Consider the following 21820-nt stretch of genomic DNA (forward strand, 5'->3'; position numbering starts at 1 on the left):
GGCTTTCCGTTTGTGAGATCCGTTCAGGGCTCTCACCAGACGTCCAAAACGGCTCAGTTTTGGCCTGAAAATTCTGAGAGGAAAAGTATCCGCACAGTTTGGCTCCGTTCCGCCTCCATTTCACTTTGGAGACGGACACCAAAACAATGCTTTCAGCGTTTTGGTGTCAGTCTGATTTTCTATGACGCAATCTGGCACAATAGAAAACGCGTCTGTCCCCCATTGACTTTCAATGGTGTTCAAGGCGGATCCGTCTTGGCTATGTTACAGATAATACAAATGGATCAGTTCTGAACGGATGCAGATGGTTATGTTATCTGAACCCATCCAGCCATGGCGGATGCGCCCAAAATGCGAGTGTAAAAGTAGCCTTATATGGCTGCAGCAGTTACGTGGGGTATATGGGCACGTCATGACAGCAGTCCTCTAGGGAGGACAAGGGTGGCACCGGAACCGTGGGAAATGAACCTGGTGAGTACAGGATTAGAGATGAATGAATTGATTTTAACAGATTAAATTATCTCCTCAGCAGGGCTTCTTCACTTTTGGCGTGGGGGCATCCAGTGAAGTAGTGCCCGCCTGGGGCTGTACATTTAGCGCAGTCCTAGCAATGTGGCTGGGATTGATTCATTGTATATGGGTCTTTGGTTGTTCTGTCACAGTACTTACAGGTGGGCACACTTTTAGGGTCCATTCACACGTCCGTATGTGTTTTGCGGATCTGAAAATTGCGCTACTGCAAAACACTGAGACTAGCAATGTGCGTTCCGCATTTTGCAGACCGCACATTGCAGGCTCTCTCATAGAAAATAAATTGCGGACAAGAATAGGAGACGCAAATGCGGACAGCACATTCTGGCCCCATTGAAAATGAATGGGTCTGCACATGTTCCCGCAAAATTGCGGAATGGATGGCGACCCATATTGCAGACGTGTGACTGGACCCTTTAAATAACTTGGAAAACTCCTTTAAGTGGCTACCAGAGACCGCTGGCAACCCTCCTCTCCTGATGGGGTTAAAGGGACACTGACAGGCCCAATAACCATAATTAGCTGTACATATCCATGCACAGGTCTTCTAATGTGCATTTAAAACATATAAGTATCCCCCCTGCCCACATTATGAATACTGCAAACTCGTGTTTTATAACCTGAAGTAATCCCTGTTCTTTCTGCCCAAGGGGCGGGGTTTCAGCTTCTCTGGGCACAAGAGAAGCTGAAACCCCGCCCCTTGGGCAGAAAGAACAGGGATTACTTCAGGTTATAAAACACGAGTTTGCAGTATTCATAATGTGGACAGGGGGGATACTTATATGTTTTAAATGCACATTAGAAGACCTGTGCATGGATATGTACAGCTAATTATGGTTATTGGGCCTGTCAGTGTCCCTTTAAGGCCCTTCGTGTCCGATCTGCCATTATTTAGCTCTATGGCATCCTAATGCAGACGATGCTTTACTCCCCAGGTGATCGGCAGTGAGAAACACGGAATGATCCCTCCATCCCAGAGTGCATGTTCATGGGGTGGTTTAGAGGAAATGGACCAGGTCATGTTGACATACAAAGACACGTTTAGTATGTACGTCAGGACAGATGCACTAAACATGTCCATAGCTGAGACCAGCAGTGTTCTTGTGGCCTCTGTCCAGTATATGGCAGTATAACACCGAGGCTCCATGCACACGGCAGTGAAGAAAGTCTGTTAAACACGGATAAAGGGATAACGTTTTTTTTTCAGTGATGCTTTTCTGAGAAGTGGACATTAAAAACGTACCAATTCAATTGTATGGGGGCAGTCGGTTTGGGTTTTTAAGTTTATTTTTATGATAGGACCACATGGGTGGCAAATTCCTTTTTGTATGGCATCACAATCACGGGCATCTGTTCAACATACACGGAGGCCATAAATGTAATGTGAACAGAGCCTAATGTATATGACTGCCCTAACACTTCAGAGAGAAATCCTCAGTCTATCAGATGTGTATGGGGGTCCTCCTGACGGCAGATGGCAGGATCTGGCATTTAGGCTTCAGCATATCTCCTCTGTTCCCCTGGGACCCGTATTGAAATGCACATGCATGCCTGTGTCCTGGGCGGTATGTACTGATGTCACAGGATTTGATACAACTATATGAACTTCCTCTCCTGTGGCAGATTTCTTGCAGGGATTTCTGCAGCAGTCCCATTCATCTTAATGGGCTTGCAGAAATCCATGTGGCTGCTCCAATAACCTCATCCTTCACATGTATGACCCAGATTTTAAGACCCAAACAATTCTGCCATGTGTTGCAGCTGATGGAGCAGATGCATCTGCTCCTATTTGTTACTATAGATATTACTACGTGGGCCACGGTCCCTCATAGCAGAGGTCAGACTCCGTGTCCATGTGCAGTAGCCTAGCTCCTGTATTTAGTGTGGTATACATGGGATTTCTGCCCCATCTATGGTGGATGCTCCAGCACCCCCCAAAGTGTACCACAGACTGGGCTGACCTCTTCGGTCCTGTCTAGGGCATGTAAGTAGTCCACCCCTCAGGGACCTGATATATAGAGCTTAGCCACAAGTCCGAGCAGCACTTACATCCGAGTGTTGTCAAACCAGAAAATGTATTCATGGTGCAGATAATCGGGTAACGTCCATTGGTTGCGACAAGTTATCCCCTTTCTACAGGATAGGGGATATTTAGATGTGTGCTGGGTCCACCAACAGGACAGAGACCCCATACTCCCCGGGCTGCTCAAGCATGCACACTGCCGTGCCATTCATCTGTGTGGGGTTTGTGGAGACAGTGCTGCACTTTGCCTGCCCAGTTCATTCCAGGGGGCCATTCATTACTTTAGGCCCTACTCTGGGACCGACACCTATCGAATAGTTATCCTCTATCCTGGGAAAAGGGGAATAACTTTTAACAAGCAGAATACCCTTTAACCCTGAAAGGGGTTGTCTGAGTTGTGGAAGAGTCTGTGGTACCATAAAAAGCAACAAAAAAAAACATGACCTGCTCTGTCACGTCCAACGCCGTGGCTCCTGCGCCTCCCTGTGGTCATTATTTACCTGGCTGCAGTGAAGACATGCCTGTATACACACATGACCGCTGCAGTTCACTGACTAGCCTCGGCGGTCTTGTGCCGCAGTTAGTGATGGGCTGCAGTGGTCATGTGTGTATGAGGGCACATCGTCACTGCAGCCAGGTGGAGGGTCTGATGGATGAGTATTCTTTTTGTTGGGTGTTTTTATACCATCACAGTCCCTGCCTTTGGCCACATTTATGAAACTCTCTTGACATCGTGGGTTTCCAGTTGGTGGCTACATCGTGGTCTTAGTGTGGTTGAAGACGTGTGCCTTTACTTCAAACCTGCATGGGTTTCGAATGGATTGGTAATAACCACGCCAATAACTCTGTTTTAAAACCCCAGCGATTTACAGTAAAGTGTGGATGCTGGCAGCCGCCCCCGAGCACTGATGTTTAAACCCAGCCTTGCAATAAGTCCTCCGTTCCTGTTGGTACAGCATGGGGAATGACATTCATGTGTGCCAGTCCCTGGCAGGTTCTCTGTTTTAGTCAGGATAGGTCATCAGTATCCAATCAGTGGGTGGCCCCCCTACCATCAGCTGTTATACAGATATCACACAGATTTGAATGGGCAGTGGGTAAGGGTGCATCCGCATGGGTTGTAAATGCTGTGGATCCCCAGCATTTTCCAGTACCAGCAGGCTGGATGAGTCTGAAAATCATCTTCTGCATAAATTGACTTGCAGTGTGAATTTTGAAGCCGCAGCAATTTTCTTTCGTGCTGTGAATTTCACACTTTGCAGTGCAAATGGTAAAATCTGCGGTGGGTTTTGCTGCCGATTTCCATGGGTTTCGCTGCAGAAATGCAGTAAGATTCACAGCAGACTTACCCTTGAGTGCGCCCAAAGCAGCGGAAATTGAGCAGATTTGCTTTTGGGTTTCGGCTCCAGCTCCTGGTGAACATGAAGCAGTATACCCCTCTCCTCTGTCACTACCTGACATACTGTACCAGGTCCTGTGCCAGTCTCTGTATAACCAGGCTGTCTGCAGTGTCCTCTCAGGAAATCAGGTTGTACAGAGACTGGCATGGGATGAAGGGAGGGCAGTATAGCTATTTTTATTTATTTAGGACTTTTGCTGTGGCTGCATGGGTAATTCAGCAAAATGTGAAACCTTTTAGGATTGCTGAGGATATGCCACCTACTTCTAAAACGGGGCTCACAAAATGAACGAAAGCGAAGCGGACAGGTGCAGCCACCCTCGATTCACTTCTGTGGAAGTTCCGAAAATATTTCCGGCAGTCCTATAGAGGTGAACGGAGGAGATGGGCATGCTTGGAGCACTCTGCTGTTCTTGGATCTCCCACAGAAGAGAGCGGAGAGCACGCCGCGCAGTGCGCTCTAGTTCTCTTTGGGGGTCCCGTTCCAGAGGACATTGGTTGTATATCCTAGTGACGTGCCACCCCTTCTAATGGAGAAAAATCTGCAACAATCCTGTCAGAAATTGACAGGCTGTGGATTTAAAAATGTATGCAGATGGCTTTGCATAAATCTTACTCACTTTCTCCTACTATAATCAGCTGCATATTTTTGTATGCAAATCCAAATGGAAAATCCGCAGCGCTTCAGTAAAAGGGGGTCCACAGCATATCCACCAGAACTGAGGCAAAAAATAAAATAAAAATTGTAACTGATCTGCAAAAGGGTCTGTCCAATGGACACTAATGCTCTAGGCCAGGCATGCTCAACCTGCGGCCCTCCAGCTGTTGCAAACCTAGAACTGCCAGCATGCCTGAACAGCCTACAGCTATCAGCCTACAGCAGGGCATTGTGGGAGTTGTAGTTTTACAACAGCTGGAGGGCCGCAGGTTGAGCATGCCTGCTCTAGACACACCAGGGCGATGTCACTGCGAGGTTAAGAGGCATTGCTGTCAACCAAAAGAGCCTTCACTGGAAGCGGACAGCCATGTAAGGCCCCATTCACATGACAGTATTTTTGGTCTGCTTCCAATCCTCATTTTTTTGGATGCAGATGCAGGCCCATTCATTCATTGGCGCTGCAAAAAATGTGCACAGCTCACATGTGCTGTCCGCATCCATATGTCCATTCCGCAGTCCTGCCAAAAAGATGAAACGTGTCCTTTTTGCGGACTTTAATTCAGTCGTGTGTGTATGCACCCTAAAGTGTATGGGCAGCTATAGCCCCCATGTTTCACGTCGGCTCCCACATGTAACCTTTTTCCTTCTATATACATATTCCCTTTCTCTGTAATCCGTATCATTGCCGCATTGACTGTGAATTTCTGCTATGTGCTGATTTCTACAGCTACTGCTGATGGAGGGAAAGCTTTCCCCATGTATGGAGCGAATATAGTCGTCTAGCTCCAGCCTGTTCTGCTGGCTTCCTAAGACCTTCAGAGAGCACCCCCTGTCCCATGTTCAGCCTAGTATCCTAAAGACAGTTTGTAATAAGGGCCGCACCAAAGGAATGGCTGCATCGGATACACATTCACATGCTTTCAGTGGTTGTCAGAGCCATATCTCTGATCTTGCATACCAGTTGGCATATATTCACCGTTCAGCACTTGATGGTAGTACTGGTACCAGTGTGCGGATACAAGTCCCGTCATACTCGCTTTGCTTATTAGTAGCCTCCATTTTGTGTGGTATATCAATATTATGAGAGTGGCCACCAGTGACCTGATGGAGGCAGCCATTTTGTGAGCTAAACAGATATTCATGAGGCTGCAGCTCGCTCATTCATCAGGAAGGGGTGACACCCACGGAGGCATGCTTTACCACCACTTCAGTTTTGGGAACAGATGCCTTCTCATTGTTGGCTTTCCTAAAGGTATTGAACTCTTGGACTATTGTCTGTGGTTTATTTCTGCCAGTACATGGACTGTCTATGGCAGAGAGCCTTCCATTCACTGGCCTCTTCGAATAATGCCAAAGTGCAGGTCCATGTTACTTGTCCTGTATTTCCTTACTGTGCTCAGCTTCGGCCTTAAAGGGAAACTCCATTATAGTGTGCCGATGGTTGTACCATTGAGCTAATATGTCTGTGAAGGTTCTCATTTATCCAGGTCATGGTATATATCTGTAAAGAATAAATCAAAATCAGTACGTCCAGTTGCCTTGATTTATTCTTTACAGATGCATTGAGCTAATAGATTTCATATATCCATATGTCTGCAGCGTGAGATTAGTACCAAGTATATGCAGCAGATATGTTCATCTTAAGAAGCTCTGTAAAGCCAAGATATATAAAGTAAAAATATATAAAATAGCGTAAACCTGTTGGACACATGACTGCCATCTAGTGTTGCTGAAATGAAATGCAGGGTCCTGAATGCAGGTCCTACAGTCATCTAGATTTGTTGTGTTTTACAGTGCAGTTTTCTGTCTGTAGTTTTTTTATTATCCGCCTCCCTGGTATAAATATGGAGTAGCAATCCGCTCACATGGCTGTGGGACACAAGAATGTCCATGGCAGGTGTGACAAGTCTGGGAGCCATTGAATTGTGCTTTGATAAATCTTGCCATCGAGACATTCCCTCTTTGGGCTTCAGCAAGTGAAACAAAGATTTGAATGGCCACCTCGAACCAGGCCATTGTGAAGCGTCAAAGCTTTGTTCAGTCCATAAATCCCTTTTCAATCAGATTTGAGCCGGTCTATGCCCCCCCGCTGTGCTCCTTATAGAGGTGGATGGAGCCTTGTGTTGTCTGTGTATCCCTTCAAAACAAGACGATATAGGGATGCACAGCAACATCCCCATCTAAGGTGTTTGCTGGAAAGTCCCTTTAAATCCAGCACTTCATGGCTAGTGATGGCCAGTTCGCAGTGTTTGCCGACGAACACATGCAATCTGCCATCTTTATTCCCAAGCCCGGCGATGCAGAGGTAAGTCCTTGCCTGCGCCGCGAGCCGCTCTGAAACACATGTGGTCACCGGGAGCAGGCAGTTCCGAGAACAGAGCTGTATGCACAGAGGCACCCGAGTCCCTGAGGCTGTGTGCTGCAGAGCTGTATGCACAGAGGCACCCGAGTCCCTGAGGCTGTGTGCTGCAGAGCTGTATGCACAGAGGCACCCGAGTCCCTGAGGCTGTGTGCTGCAGAGCTGTATGCACAGAGGCACCCGAGTCCCTGAGGCTGTGTGCTGCAGAGCTGTATGCACAGAGGCACCCGAGTCCCTGAGGCTGTGTGCTGCAGAGCTGTATGCACAGAGGCACCCGAGTCCCTGAGGCTGTGTGCTGCAGAGCTGTATGCACAGAGGCACCCGAGTCCCTGAGGCGGTGTGCTGCAGAGCTGTATGCACAGAGGCACCCGAGTCCCTGAGGCGGTGTGCTGCAGAGCTGTATGCACAGAGGCACCCGAGTCCCTGAGGCGGTGTGCTGCAGAGCTGTATGCACAGAGGCACCCGAGTCCCTGAGGCTGTGTGCTGCAGAGCTGTATGCACAGAGGCACCCGAGTCCCTGAGGCTGTGTGCTGCAGAGCTGTATGCACAGAGGCACCCGAGTCCCTGAGGCTGTGTGCTGCAGAGCTGTATGCACAGAGGCACCCGAGTCCCTGAGGCTGTGTGCTGCAGAGCTGTATGCACAGAGGCACCCGAGTCCCTGAGGCGGTGTGCTGCAGAGCTGTATGCACAGAGGCACCCGAGTCCCTGAGGCGGTGTACTGCAGAGCTGTATGCACAGAGGCACCCGAGTCCCTGAGGCTGTGTGCTGCAGAGCTGTATGCACAGAGGCACCCGAGTCCCTGAGGCTGTGTGCTGCAGAGCTGTATGCACAGAGGCACCCGAGTCCCTGAGGCTGTGTGCTGCAGAGCTGTATGCACAGAGGCACCCGAGTCCCTGAGGCTGTGTGCTGCAGAGCTGTATGCACAGAGGTCCCTGAGGCTGTGTGCTGCAGAGCTGTATGCACAGAGGCACCCGAGTCCCTGAGGCTGTGTGCTGCAGAGCTGTATGCACAGAGGCACCCGAGTCCCTGAGGCTGTGTGCTGCAGAGCTGTATGCACAGAGGCACCCGAGTCCCTGAGGATGTGTGCTGCAGAGCTGTATGCACAGTGGCCGTTGTATATCAGATATATAATGTATTGCTTCTAGGGGAGAATCTGTTATACACCATCTGATGGAGCTTGTCTTTGTGTCTTCGGCTGGGTTACCTCTGAGGTTGGAGGCGCTGTGCACTGTCACTGGATGTATTATGACTCCATACATCTGAGGTGTGGGTGCGCCCTTAAAAAGATGGTTCCAGTGCAATCTTGAAATACTTCAATGTACTTGTCAAGTCGGCTGCCCTTGTCCTTTCCTAACAGAAGCTCAGTATGTGTTCCTGTCTTATCTGAATTCTGCATCTCCCCATTTACATGTCTTGATGTAACATCCTTTAAGGCCCCTTTCACACGGGCGAGTTTTCCGCACGGGTGCAATGCGTGAGGTGAACGCATTGCAGCCGCACCGAATCCGGACCCATTCACTTCAATGGGGCTGTTCAGATGAGCTGTGATTTTTCAGGCATCACTTGTGCGTTGCGTGAAAATCGCAGCATGTTCTATATTCTGCGTTTTTTCACGCAACGCAGGCCCCATAGAAATGAATAGGGCTGCGTGAAAATCGCAAGCAGTTGCAGTGCGATTTTTGCGCATGGTTGCTAGGAGATGATATAGGGATGAGCAAAACCCATTAAAGTCTAATCATTGTATTATTTTCCCCGTAACATGGTTATAAAGGAAAATTATAGCATTCTTAATACAGAATGCTTAGTAAAATGTGGCTTGAGGGGTTAAACAAAAACAAAAAAAAAACTCATCCTCTTGTTCGCGCGGCCGTTATCGTCTTCTTTCTTAATCTTTCAGGACCTGCAAAAGGACCTTTAACGTAATCACGCTCACCACGTGGTGACGTCAGCGCAGGTCCTGCTGAATGAAGATAGAAGATCCTTCGGTGAAGAAGTTAGGGTCTGGGGTACTACATTCAGTTTTTTCTCACGCGCGGGCAAAACGCATTGCACTCGCACGGAAAAAACTGAACATGGGTTGGGAGAACACAATCGCAGTCGAAACTGACTGCAGTTGCGTGCCTATTCTCGTGAGTTTCCCCGCAATGCACATGATGTGACGCATCCGGAGCAAATCCGGGACGCTCGTAAAAAAGGCCTAAATGTTGTGCCAGTTTCTCAAGCGTTCCTTTGTGATCTTACCTGAAGGGGCCCTGTGCTCTGCAGTATGATTCTTGTATGGTCCCATAATAAATGTGTATCAACCCAAAAGTATCCAGCATCACATAGACCTTGGGAGTTTCACAAGTCCTCAGCCTGAGGAAACTGCTGGAGCACCTCCAGGTGCCATTGACTACATTGGGACCCGGTGGGGATCCGTCCTGTTTCCAGCCTTATTGCCGAGGTTTAGCTGGACAAATACAGCTTTTTTTGTCTGGCTGCATCCAATCACCAATGTCAGGTTCCATTATAGTCCATGGACTCAGGATGGGAAAGGTAGTATCTTACTTTTCCAGCAGAGGAACAGCCTGCCAGAGCAGTTTAACGACCAGTTACTAGAAGAGGGACCCTTTGCCCAAAATCTCCAATGCCCCATCCCGCACCCAAACAGCCAACCATGGTGTGAAGCAGTGGATGAGCATAACTCGTGTTTAAGGGAGAGGTACATGAGGTAAGGAACTACATGAGTATATTTGTTAAAAACCATAGTAATCCCCAGAACCCCTTTAATGTGTCGTTGATGGTAAAGTGAGGTATTTTAGGACTGTGAAGCCTGTTGTATGATCTAGATCAGGCTGCATGCTCCTCATTCTGTATAATCTGTTCATCAGGTTTCTTTACTGTGTAGAGTACAGGGCCCTCTATAATACAGCATGCCTTTAAGTTACCATTATGTAAGCTGAGTTGAAAGTATTCCTTACCTAAAGAGTGACCACTCCATCCATATTTTAAAGCTAATCCTACCCATATCTTCTCACAGCTTTTAATAAGAACCGAAAAAAATGGCTGCGATCCAAAACATGAAAGTCCATCCATGAAGAAGACCAGGCGTCCAAGCTCAGAAGCTCAGGAAGCAAAATCCAAGCGCAGGCGGAGTGACTCCTCTAAAGTAAGAGCCTTGATGCGCTCACGTGGGCTTCCAGGTTCTGCCGGATTGTTCATCCCGAGTCTGGTGATGCAGGAGTGCTGGCTCCGGAGGGCCGACAAAGCATTCTTCTGCGGACAGGTCCTGCTAGCTGGCGCCATCCCTCCTGCATCATTTTAGACCTTTGCTTTATTTAGACACTGAAGCTGAGGGGCACGGTTTGCTGGTGGGTGAGCTCTTGTAGAAGGGAGTCGGGAACTCTTTGCTTTGTCTCTGCTTTGGCTGTAAATTCTCCGCTTTCATGCTAGACGTGTCCTGAATTGCAGCTTTAGCAGGGTTAAATGGCTTGATGCTATTCAGGATGTGTCTGTTATTTGCTTGAAGTCTAGGCTTTGACCTCATCTGAACTTCTAGGTTGTATATGTTAGCTTGCTGTCTGGCTGCCTCTGCGGGCGGGAGGGGAGCAGTCATTGATTGATAGTTGCTGCGCTGTTTGCTGCACATGCTCATTCAGACTAGCTGTGTGGACATGTCATGTAGACACCGATACAGAATTGCCATCCAGTAGATGCAGCTGGAGAATGCCGATTGTGCAGCAAGTTACCATGGCTTTCTGTACTTGACGATATCCCTATATACAAAGACCATAGAGCAGGGCCTGAATCTAGAGGTTATTTCTACATGAAGTAGGGACCCTCCAATACACAATGGAACCCTTGGTACTAGACGCTATATCCTGGTATATGCTGTCATAGCCTAACAAGGTTTTGACATTTTTGGTACCGGCTTTATATTCTGCCTCTTTACAATCCTTCCTTAGTCTTCTGTAGCCCCTAGGTTTCTGATCTTTGCACGTAGGTGTTGGGCGAACTGCTTAAACGCCAACAAAGGAGCACTTAATAATTGACCAATTCTGAACTAGTTCTCCTAATTTGAGGCGGTCTGCTCCACGATCATCCCTTTATCTGCAGCTCTGTCAATATTTGTCACCTGCTGATGTAAAGCCTGTGGCTCGTAGAGTGGAGCCCGCTCATGAGGTCCACTACAGCTTGTAGTGTTTGATCCTAAACTTTCAAGGTTGGTGCTCTGGAACGGTCCACAGCAACGAGATGTGTCTGTAAAGTTCATAGTTATCTATGTACCTCTGTTATTTGCTTGACCCTACAAAGTACTTGTCAGTATCATGGGCAAGTCCTTCAGGTGTGTTAGGCTGTGAAGTTAAATGGGTCGGCCCATGCCTGAAGTAACCTGTGGCAAAGCTCAGCAAGGAGCTTTGTTAATGGTCTCTTTGGATGGGCTGCCGGACCATTCGGCACTCCTCTGAAACTGGAGGGAGGCTCGTGCAGCAGCATGCGATCTTCACGGGGTTGCGCCTGGTGGGGTAAGCAGCCTCTTGGTGGGCAGTGGGTTTAAGTTTTGGGAACTTTTAATATGTCCCAGGGTCTATGTGGGACATATCAGAATTGTTGATCGGCGGGGGTCCCAGCTCTGAGACCCCTAGCAAAACTATACTTGTATGGACCTCACATCGCAGGGATCAGCATGTAAAACAGCAATTTCTGTTCTCAGAAATGCCATAGAAGTAAATGAAGCATGCTGGGAGTTGCAGTTTTACAACAGTTGGAGTGGCAGTGTTTGCTTATTCTGCACCCTCCCTCCACTGATTGCCAGAATGGGGCGGGGGGAGGGGGTTTGCTATGTCGCCCTTTGAATAAGTCAGTTTTGATTTCTCTTCCCCACATTCCAATAGTCATTACTTTTTTTATTTATTATTTTTCGGTTCACAGGGGCTTATTTTTTGCTAGACAAGATGTATTTTAGTGACGCCGTGTAATCTACCATGTCTAGAAAACGGGAAAAAATATTTGCCTTATGGCATTTACTGGGCAAAAAATAAAATGGCATCCTTATTTTGCAGCTCAATATGATTACGGCGATACCAAATTTGTATACATTTTTTATTGTTTTTATTTTATTTTTTTCATTAAAAAAAAAATTGAATAAAAGAATCAAAATTTTCTATGCATTGCCATGCTTTTTTTGCTCTACAGAGCTGTATGAGGGCTTGTTTTTTCTGGGACGAACTGTATTTATTGGTAAAATTTTTGGGGTGCGTGCAACTTTCTGATCAATGTTAAAAAAAAACAAAAAAAAACATTTTTTTCAGTTACGGCATTTCCGTGCAGGAAAATTTTAATAGTTCAGATATTTTCGAATGCGGCATGCTAGATATGCTTATATTTTTTTTTTTTGTTTATATACTTTTATATGTAAAATTGGAAAAGGGGGTGATTTTAAACTTTCAGTATTAATTTTTTTTAAATAAAACTTTCTTAACTTTTCTCACAATAACCGTTAACCCCATTAGGGGTTAGAACCTGGGATCTTTTGATCCCTCGTCCCATTCACCCTAATAGAGATACTATTAGGGTGAATGCATTCTGACACGCTCCCTGCTTAGCTGTGCCTTGTGAACAGTTTAGCAGGCAGCCCTGAGACCTTCCAGCAGGGTCCAGGCTGTCATGGTAACCGATCGGAGCTTCACGATTTCACTTCCAGGGCTCCGATCGGAAGGCAGAGGGAGCCGCATGCCTCTGCCTAACCTCACAGATGGCGCAAGCACTTTTGAACGTGCCTTCTGAGGGCTTAAATAACTCGGTTCAGTGCGATCGCCGTTCCCTGTCATTGCATCGGGGGTGCCTGTTGTATTATACAACTGGCACATGCCACATATAAAGGGGAGTTATTACAATTCCCAGCATATAATGCTGTTCATATATGGCAAGAGGTCACACTACATTTTTTTATTTTATCCGGAAGAGTAGAAATACTCCGTTTTTGAGGAGTATGTTTAGCAAAGGAGGAGTACGAAAGTTGCAGTAATGCTAATACACGGACCTACATAATGTTAAGGGCTTGTCCACATGTGCATTGGAGGCTCAGTTCAGAGCCTCTGTTGTAGATTCTGTCAAAAAGACTGGACAAAATAGCCTTACATGCAGGACTTTTTTTGTCAGCTTAGTTTGAGTCCGTTATGTATCCGATCCAGAACAACAGAAATAAATAGCGGTGGTGTGAACGTGCCGCTCCCTCCCGTCAGGTTCTCCAACATATAGTCCCATGTAAATAACCTCTTACCTCCCATCAGATTTTGCAACATACAGTGCTCCCCTCCCTCCAACATAGGGTTAATAAGCCCCTCGGAGGAATCTGGAGTGAAAGCACAACAGCCTATTATAGACAAGTGATAAAGTACAGTCCAGTATAGTGTATCTTCCCTGTACTTTATCATTTGGCTATAATAGCCTGCTTGCATCCACTCCAGACACTGTCCGACATTACACTGTAACCACACTTTTTTGAAACTTTTGATATGGAGTCTGAAGCGCTCAGCCGTGTGCCACTGAGCATGATGGTGAAGACGGTCTCAATAGAAAGTCTTTGGGGCCATCTTCACTACTGCGCTCAGCTGAGGGCTTCCGACTCCTTGTTCTAGAGATTGGCGAGGTGTCTCAGAGCTGGGACCTCCGCAGATCAAAACTTGATATGTCCCTATGATGTATCAAAAGTTTCAAAATATGAAGTTCTCTGCCCACCAAGAGGCTTCCTACCCCACCAGGCACCAGCCGACTCAAATCGCGTGCCGCTGCACAAGCCTACCTCCACAGCTTCAGGGCGGTGTGCTGAATGGACCAATCACAAAGCTCCTTTTGTAATTGGTTATTTCAGGGACTGCCTGGGCCGTTCACAACATGCCCTGCACTTATAAATGGCAGGGTATAGTCATAACATGTATTGGGGCGTTATTGCGATCTGTGTACGGCATTATGTGTTAAGGGGTTAATAGGGCATACATCACAAGATCTCGCAATGACCACATTATGACAAATGATTCTTAATGATGAAATTCAGGTTTTTTTTTTTGTTTGATTAGTCACAACTGGGAATAGTTTAGAACAAGGCCCGAGGCAGTGACTGACAAATTTCCATGGAGTTGAGAGCCATTGACTTTTTACCTCTGTGTAGAGCCGGACTGTTCCCTTTTTTTTATTGCTTGTTTTGCAGTCGGCTCTTCATGGGATTTCTAAACTTGTGAACAAGACATCTTGGTGACAGTTTAAAGGGTTTCTGTCATCAGAAAAATCGTTATGTACAGTCGGGTCCATAAATATTGGGACATCGACACAATTCTAACATTTTTGGCTCTATACATCACCACAATGGATTTGAAATGCCACAAACAAGATGTGCTTTAACTGCAGACTGTCAGCTTTAATTTGAGGGTATTTTACATCCAAATCAGGGAACAGTGCAGGAATTACTACAGTTTGTATATGTGCCTCCCACTTGTTAAGCAACCAAAAGTAATGGGACAGAATAATAAATCAAACTTTCACTTTTTAATACTTAGTTGCAAATCCTTTGCAGTCAATTACAGCCTGAAGTCTGGAACGCATAGACATCACCAGACGCTGGGTTTCATCCCTGGTGATGCTCTGCCAGGCCTCTACTGCAACTGTCTTCAGTTCCTGCTTGTTCTTGGGGCATTTTCCCTTCAGTTTTGTCTTCAGCAATTGAAATGCATGCTCAATCGGATTCAGGACAGGTGATTGACTTGGCCATTGCATAACATTCCACTTTTCCTTAAAAAACTCTTTGGTTGCTTTTGCAGTATGCTTTGGGTCATTGTCCATCTGCACTGTGAAGCGCCGTCCAATGAGTTCTGAAGCATTTGGCTGAATATGAGCAGATAATATTGCCCGAAACAGCAATACATGGCCACACCATGACACTACCACCACCATGCTTCACTGATGAGGTGGTATGCTTAGGATAATGAGCAGTTCCTTTCCTTCTCCATACTCTTCTCTTCCCATTACTCTGGTACAAGTTGATCTTGGTCTCATCTGTCCATAGGATGTTGTTCCAGAACTGTGAAGGCTTTTTTAGAAGTCGTTTGGCAAACTCTCTAATCTGGCCTTCCTGTTTTTGAGGCTCACCAATGGTTTACATCTTGTGGTGAACCCTCTGTATTCACTCTGGTGAAGTTTTCTCTTGATTGTTGACCTTGGCACACAAACACCTACCTCCTGGAGAGTGTTCTTGATCTGACCAACTGTTGTGAAGGGTGTTTTCTTCACCAGGTAAAGAATTCTTCGTTCAGCCACCACAGTTGTTTTCCATGGTCTTTTGGTGTTGCTGAGCTCACCGGTGCGTTCCTTCTTTTTGAGAATGTTCCAAACTAATGTTTTTGCTATCTCTGATGGGTTTGGTTTGCTTTGTTCAGCCTAATGATGGCTTGCTTCCATGATAGCGACAGCTCTTTTGGATCTCCTCTTGAGAGTTGACAGCAACAGATTCCGAATGCAAATAGCACACTTGAAATGAACTCTGGACCTTTTTTCTGCTCATTGTAATTGGGATAATGAGGGAATAACACACACCTGGCCATGGAACAGCTGAGACGCCAATTGCCCAATTACTTTTGGTCCCTTAACAAGTGGGAGGCACATATGCAAACTTGTAATTCCTACACCGTTCACCTGATTTGGATGTAAATACCCTCAAATTATAGCTGACAGTCTGCAGTTAAAGCACATCTTGTTTGTTTCATTTCAAATCCATTGTGGTGGTGTATAGAGCCAAAAACGTTAGAATTGTGTTGATGTCCCAATATTTATGGACCTGACTGTATCTGGCTGACATTAGCGATGAACATAACTATATATTAGTGGCATCTCACTGCCTGCCGCCATTATTGAGGATCTCGGCGCACGTGCAGTGAGGAGTCACTGCGCCGAATACTGAACAACGATGACTGCCCCTGTCAATCTAGTGTAGCAGTGCGTGGCCAGAGGTGGGAGAGTGGAGCCTCTAGGAGCATGTGCAACACGCTCAATAACGGCGGCAGGCAGTGAGATGGCACTAATATAACTATGTTCAGCTGACATTAGCACATCGCTAATGTCAGCCAGCTTAGGCTACTTTCACACTTGCGGCAGGACGGATCCGGCAGGCTGGTCTCCCTGTCGGATCCGTCCTTCCGCTGTCTCGCCGGACCACCGCTCTGTCTCCATTGACTATAATGGGGATGGGGGCTGAGCTCCGGCGCAGCACGGCGAAAGCCGCCGGACTAAAAAGTCCTGCATGTCTGACTTTTTAGTCCGGCGGCTTTCGCCGTGCTGCGCCGGAGCTCAGCCCCCATCCCCATTATAGTCAATGGAGACGGATCGGTGGTCTGGCGAGACAGCGGAAGGACTGATCCGACAGGGAGACCAGCCTGCCGGATCCGTCCTGCCGCAAGTGTGAAAGTACCCTTAATACCCATTTTTCAGATGACAGGAACCCTTTAAGACTTTAACATTAAAAGGCTACTTTCACACTGGTGTTTTGGCTTTCCATTTCTGAGATCCGTTCAGTGCTCTCACAAGCGGTCCAAAATGGATCAATTTTGCCCTAATGCATTCTGAATGGAAAAGGATCTGCTCAGAATGCATCAGTTTGCATCCGATCGGTCTCCATTCCGCTTTGGAGATGGACACGAAGACGCTGCTTGCAGCGTTTTGGTGTCCGTCTGATGAAACTGAGCCAAATAGATCCGTCCTGGGACACAATGTAAGTCAATAGGGACGGATCCGTTTTCACTGACCTAATCTGGCACAATAGAAAACGGATCTTTCCTCCATTGACTTTCAATGGTGTTCAAGGCGGATCCGTCTTGGCTATGTTAAAGATAATACAAACTGATCCGTTCTGAACGGGTGCAGACGGTTGTATTATCTGAACGGATCCCTCCATGACGCATCTGCACAAAACGCGAGTGTGAAAGTAGCCTTAGCATTTTTTGCGGATCTGTCATGGATCTGCAAAAAACGCTTCCGTTACAATAATACAGCCGCATGCTTCTGTCATGAATGGATCCGGTTCTATTATGTCTTTTTATAGCCATGACTGATCCGTCATGAACACCAGTGAAAGTCAATGAGGCACTGATCCGTTTTCTGTTGTATCAGAGAAAACGGATCCGCTCCCATTGACTTACATTATGTTGTGCCAGGACGGATCCTTCTTGCTCCGTATCCCATAACAGACAGAAAAACGCTGCTTGCAGCATTTTTCTGTCCACGATGGGGACGCAACCAAACGGAATGCAATGCATTTAGGTGCGTTCTGTTTTGTCCCCATTGACAATGGGGACAAAACTGAAGTGTTTTTTTTCCCACTATTGAGATCCTATGACGGATCTTAAATATAGCGGAATTGTAAACGCTAATGTGAAAGTAGCCCAACTCCAGACCAGATGCTGGTGAGAGGTTGAATTTGATGGACAGTGTTGCCCATAATTTTTCATACCCCTGGCAAATTTTGACTGACTTTTATTCAACAAACAAGTAATTTTCTGACGGGAAATAACATAGGTGTCTCCCAAAAGATAAGACTATGTACAAGAGGCATTATTGTGGGGAAAAAAACATTTCTCAGCTTTTATTTACATTTGAGCAAAAAAATACAAGATGTTCCGCACTGTGGAAAATCTCGGAGGACGTGGTCGGAAGCCAAAAGTGACATCTGTGCTGGGCAGGAGGATAGTTAGAGAGGTGAAAAAGAATCCAAGGATCACCACCAAGGCCATCCTGGTGAATCTGGGCTCTGCTCGTGGCAATGTCTCAAGGCAGACAATCCAACGGACACTGCACACTGCTGGGTTCCACGGATGCAGACCAAGGAGGACGCCACTTCTCCAGATAAGGCACACAAAAGCTTGCTTGGCCTTTGCAAAAGCTCATCTGGACAAAGAAGACGACTTCTGGTCTTCTGTGTTATGGTCAGATGAAACAAAAATTGAATTGTTTGGTCACAATGACGTTTCCTTCATTTGGTGTAAAAAAGAAGCCTGCAACCCAAAGAACACCGTTCCCACTGTTAAACATGGTGGTGGGAACCTAATGCTTTGGGGGTGTTTTTCAGCCAATGGACCAGGGAACCTAATCACAGTAAACGGCACCATCAAAAAAGAGCAATACATGAGGATTCTCAACGACAACATCAGGCAGTCTGCAGAGAAACTTGGCCTTGGGCACCAATGGACATTTCAGCATGACAATGACCCAAAACACACAGCAAAAGTGGTGAAGAAATGGTTAGCAGACAACAACAGTAACGTTTTGGAGTGGCCCAGCCAGAGTCCAGACTTGAATCCAATTGAGAATCTGTGGAGGAAGCTAAAGATCAGGGTGATGGCAAGAAGACCCTCCAACCTGAAAGATTTGGAGCTCATTGCTAAAGATGAATGGGCAAAATACCTGTGGAGACATGCAAAAAGCTGGGCTGCAATTATAGGAAGCTTTTCATTGCTGTAATAGCCAATAAAGGCTTTTCTGTTGATTATTGAGAAGTGTATGAATAATTTTGGACTGGACACTTTTTGCTCAAATGTAAATAAAAGCTGAGATGTGTTTTTTTTTCCACAATGCCGCCTCTTGTACATCATCTTATTATCTTTTGGGAGACACCTATGTCATTTCCCGTCCAAAAATTACTTGCTGGTTGAATAAAAGTAACTAAGTTAAAATTTGCCAGGGGTATGAATAATTATGGGCAGCACTTTAGCCCATGACTCTGGGTGTAATCTTAGTGGAGCTGCATGGCCAGGTGCCTCTTATGGTCTCAGCATCTGCAGCACTGGAGAAGGAAAGTGAACGGGGATCTCTGATACGGTCATTGAGCTTCGTGAAGAATAGGCTTCTTGTTTGGAGCTCAATACTGGATGGGCCGTGTACAACCATGTCATCCGTCTGGCTTTCAGGCTGTTGTGTACTGGCATGTTCATTTTAGGCTTCATTTAACCCTATTTAAAGTGCAGGAAATGTCACGCTTACACAGTGATGCTAAGGATAGCAGCGGGATAAAAGACTAGAACATGAACAGCTATGAGGACAAACATTTACTTGTGCCATATGTGGGTATAATTAGATGTACACCCTTCATGGCTGTAGAGCAGCATCACGGAAATTAAAGGGGGGAAAAAAGGCTTTGAACAGATGATCGGAGAAAAAACGACCGTAGGATAGGTCCTCGATATCAGATTGGCAGGGATCCGACTCCCAACTCCCCCACGATCAGCTGTTTGAAGAGAATGCAGCAGCGAGCAGTGTAACTACAGCTCCTCCGTCCCATTGACTTGAATGGGAAGGAGCAGTTGGTTACACTCCCGTTATAGAACATGTTATAATTGACCAATTGCCAGAGTATTTGGAGAGAAAATCTGATTGACTCTATCTTTTCAGTCATTAGGTGGTGAAGGTGAAGCTGCTAACATGTCTCCAAATCAGAAACCTCATATATGTGAACACTGCAGTGCTGCTTTTAGAAGTTCCTATCATCTGCGCAGGCATGTGCTCATACATACAGGTAAGTCCAGCTCGGGTAAAACTAAGCCCTACATTACTATTTTCCAGTCAGCACTCCGTGATGTGAACAAATTGAATAGATTGATTGGGAAGTTTATCATTAGCCCTAGGTAGGTTTTCTTGCATAAAAAAAAAAAAAAACTGCAATACCCCATATTTGTGACTTTTTAAATTGTCATTTCTAACTGGGTGGATTTGGTAAAATAAAATAAATCCCTCTGCGATAAAACCTGCCTTTTTCCTTCATTCTCTGGGTCGCAACGATTATAGCAGTACCAAATTTGTATAATTTTACTTTCTTCTTCTATAGTTGCCTCTACAGAGTTGTGTAAGGGCTTATTTTTTTGCCAGGTGATCTGTAGTTTTTCTTCGTACCATTTTGGGGTCTGTATGTCATTTCAAATAATTTTTTTTGTGGGGGGTGGAGAGATTTTTTTTCTCTCGTTACAGTGTTGGGATAAATTTTTATTTTTTTATAACTTTGCAATTCATTGCAGATTCGCTTTGTTCTTATGGAGCCCTGCCATCAGCAACACATTTGACCACGGTATCTGAGAGGTAATATGTCTGTAATCGGTGTTATCACTGATTGCAGACATTAACCGCGGGTGTCTGCTGTTTAAAACATCAGGCACATGGCGGCTATGGCATCCGCTGTGCTTGTAAGCGAGCGTTATCTTTAACTATCTGACTTCAGGAAGGAGTTAAACATGGCACTCGTTCAGAAGCTGAGGGGACACCACTGCCCGCTTTTTTACACAACACACACTAGAAGGCAATTCTATGATTGGTGATCACGCCAATCATGGACACCTAACCCCTTCGATGACAAGATGATGATTTACCACAGCACCAGATGGGGCTTTTCCCAGAAGCACTGTGCTCCTGTGTTCTGAACGGCTCACCCAATTTTGGCACGGGGGAGCCGTTCAGGTCCCAGAAGCACAGCACTCTTGAGGAAAGTTCTATCTAGTGCTTTGGTTGGTTGACTTGGTTGGTGTGGAAGCCTCCAGTATATGTATTTGTCCTGTACTGTGAATGCCTTAATAGAGAAAAAAAATCTAAATGGGGATTCTCCATTTTTTCATTACTTCACCTTACCAAAATAAAACTTTGAATAAAAAGTGATCAAAAGTCATACCCCAAAATTGTATCACTAAAAACAGATTGCTTGCAAAATATAATCCCTCACACAGCTCTGTATATAGAATTATAAAAAAGCTTTACGGGGACAAGAAAAATATATATGTGGTATAGCTGTTATCATACTGATCTGGAAAAACAAACTCCATAAAACTATGGCGAAATTGAATCTTTTTTCCAATTTCACCCCTTTGGGTTTTTTGCCAGCTTCCCACTACATCGTATGCAATATTAAATGGCGACAATAGAGAGTGTAACTTGTCCTGCAAAAATCAAGCCATCATACGTCTATGTGAATGGAAAAATAAAAAATATTATGGCTCCAAGGAGTAAAAAAAAATGTAGAAACTGAAAATCTCAGGTTGTAGAATCGGTTAAAGTTGCAAGCTTGTCAATAGCGATCAACCTGACCACTCTGTTTACAAACCCATGAAGAATAGGATTCCGTAGCAGCACGATTGATCATGTTGTTTAAAGGGGACCTGTCACCAGGATTTTGGGTATAGAGCTGAGGACATGGGTTGCTAGATGGCCGTTAGCACACCCGCAATACCCAGTCTCTGTAGCTCTGTGCTTTTATTGTGTAAAAAAAAAAAGAGGATTTGATACATATGCAAATTAACCTGAGATGAGTCCTGTCCCTTTGTCAATATTTGTTTTTCATTTTTTTTTTACACAATAAAAGCACACTGAGCTATGGGGACTGGGTATTGCGGATGTGCTAGCAGCCATCTAGCAACCCATGTCCTCAGTGGCAGTAATAAGAGATTTCACCACTTTTAAAGCTGGAGTTTGGCTGCATGTTTCTTGCTCCCAAATGGCAGCTGTTTTCATACTGTAGAGCCGCTCAGAACCTCTAACGGCTTCACCAGACACAACTGGATCAGACTGGGCCTGTAACGTTCACCTGCTCTGTATGTGAAGTTGTATGACAGCTGCCAGTTTGCACCATTAACCCCTTAGTGACCAGCCTGTTTTGAGCCTTAACCACCTCCCGACCGCTGTACGCGTATATGCGTCCGGGAGGTGGTTGCTTTATTCCTCCTGGACGCATATACGCGTCTTCTCGCGAGACGCGAGATTTCCTGTGAACGCGCGCGCACAGGCGCGCGCGCTCACAGGAACGGAAGGTAAGCGAGTGGATCTCCAGCCTGCCAGCGGCGATCGTTCGCT

At 46.0% G+C, this 21820-nt stretch overlaps 1 protein-coding gene across 2 annotated transcripts in view; it reads left to right on the top strand.

The window, feature by feature from the left end:
• The window catches only part of ZNF281 (zinc finger protein 281), a 45981-nt gene that overhangs the window by 3391 nt on the left and 20770 nt on the right, over window positions 1-21820 (top strand). The window contains exons 2-3 of one of the 2 annotated variants that reach the window (XM_044296633.1): window positions 9990-10118; window positions 19382-19505. In XM_044296633.1, coding sequence (XP_044152568.1) covers window positions 9990-10118; window positions 19382-19505 — 253 coding nt within the window. The remainder of the gene's footprint in view (window positions 1-9989; window positions 10119-19381; window positions 19506-21820) is intronic. The other variant, XM_044296634.1, reaches the window with a different exon arrangement.

The sequence above is a fragment of the Bufo gargarizans genome, chromosome 6, assembly GCF_014858855.1.
Source record: "Bufo gargarizans isolate SCDJY-AF-19 chromosome 6, ASM1485885v1, whole genome shotgun sequence".
NCBI lineage: Eukaryota > Metazoa > Chordata > Amphibia > Anura > Bufonidae > Bufo > Bufo gargarizans.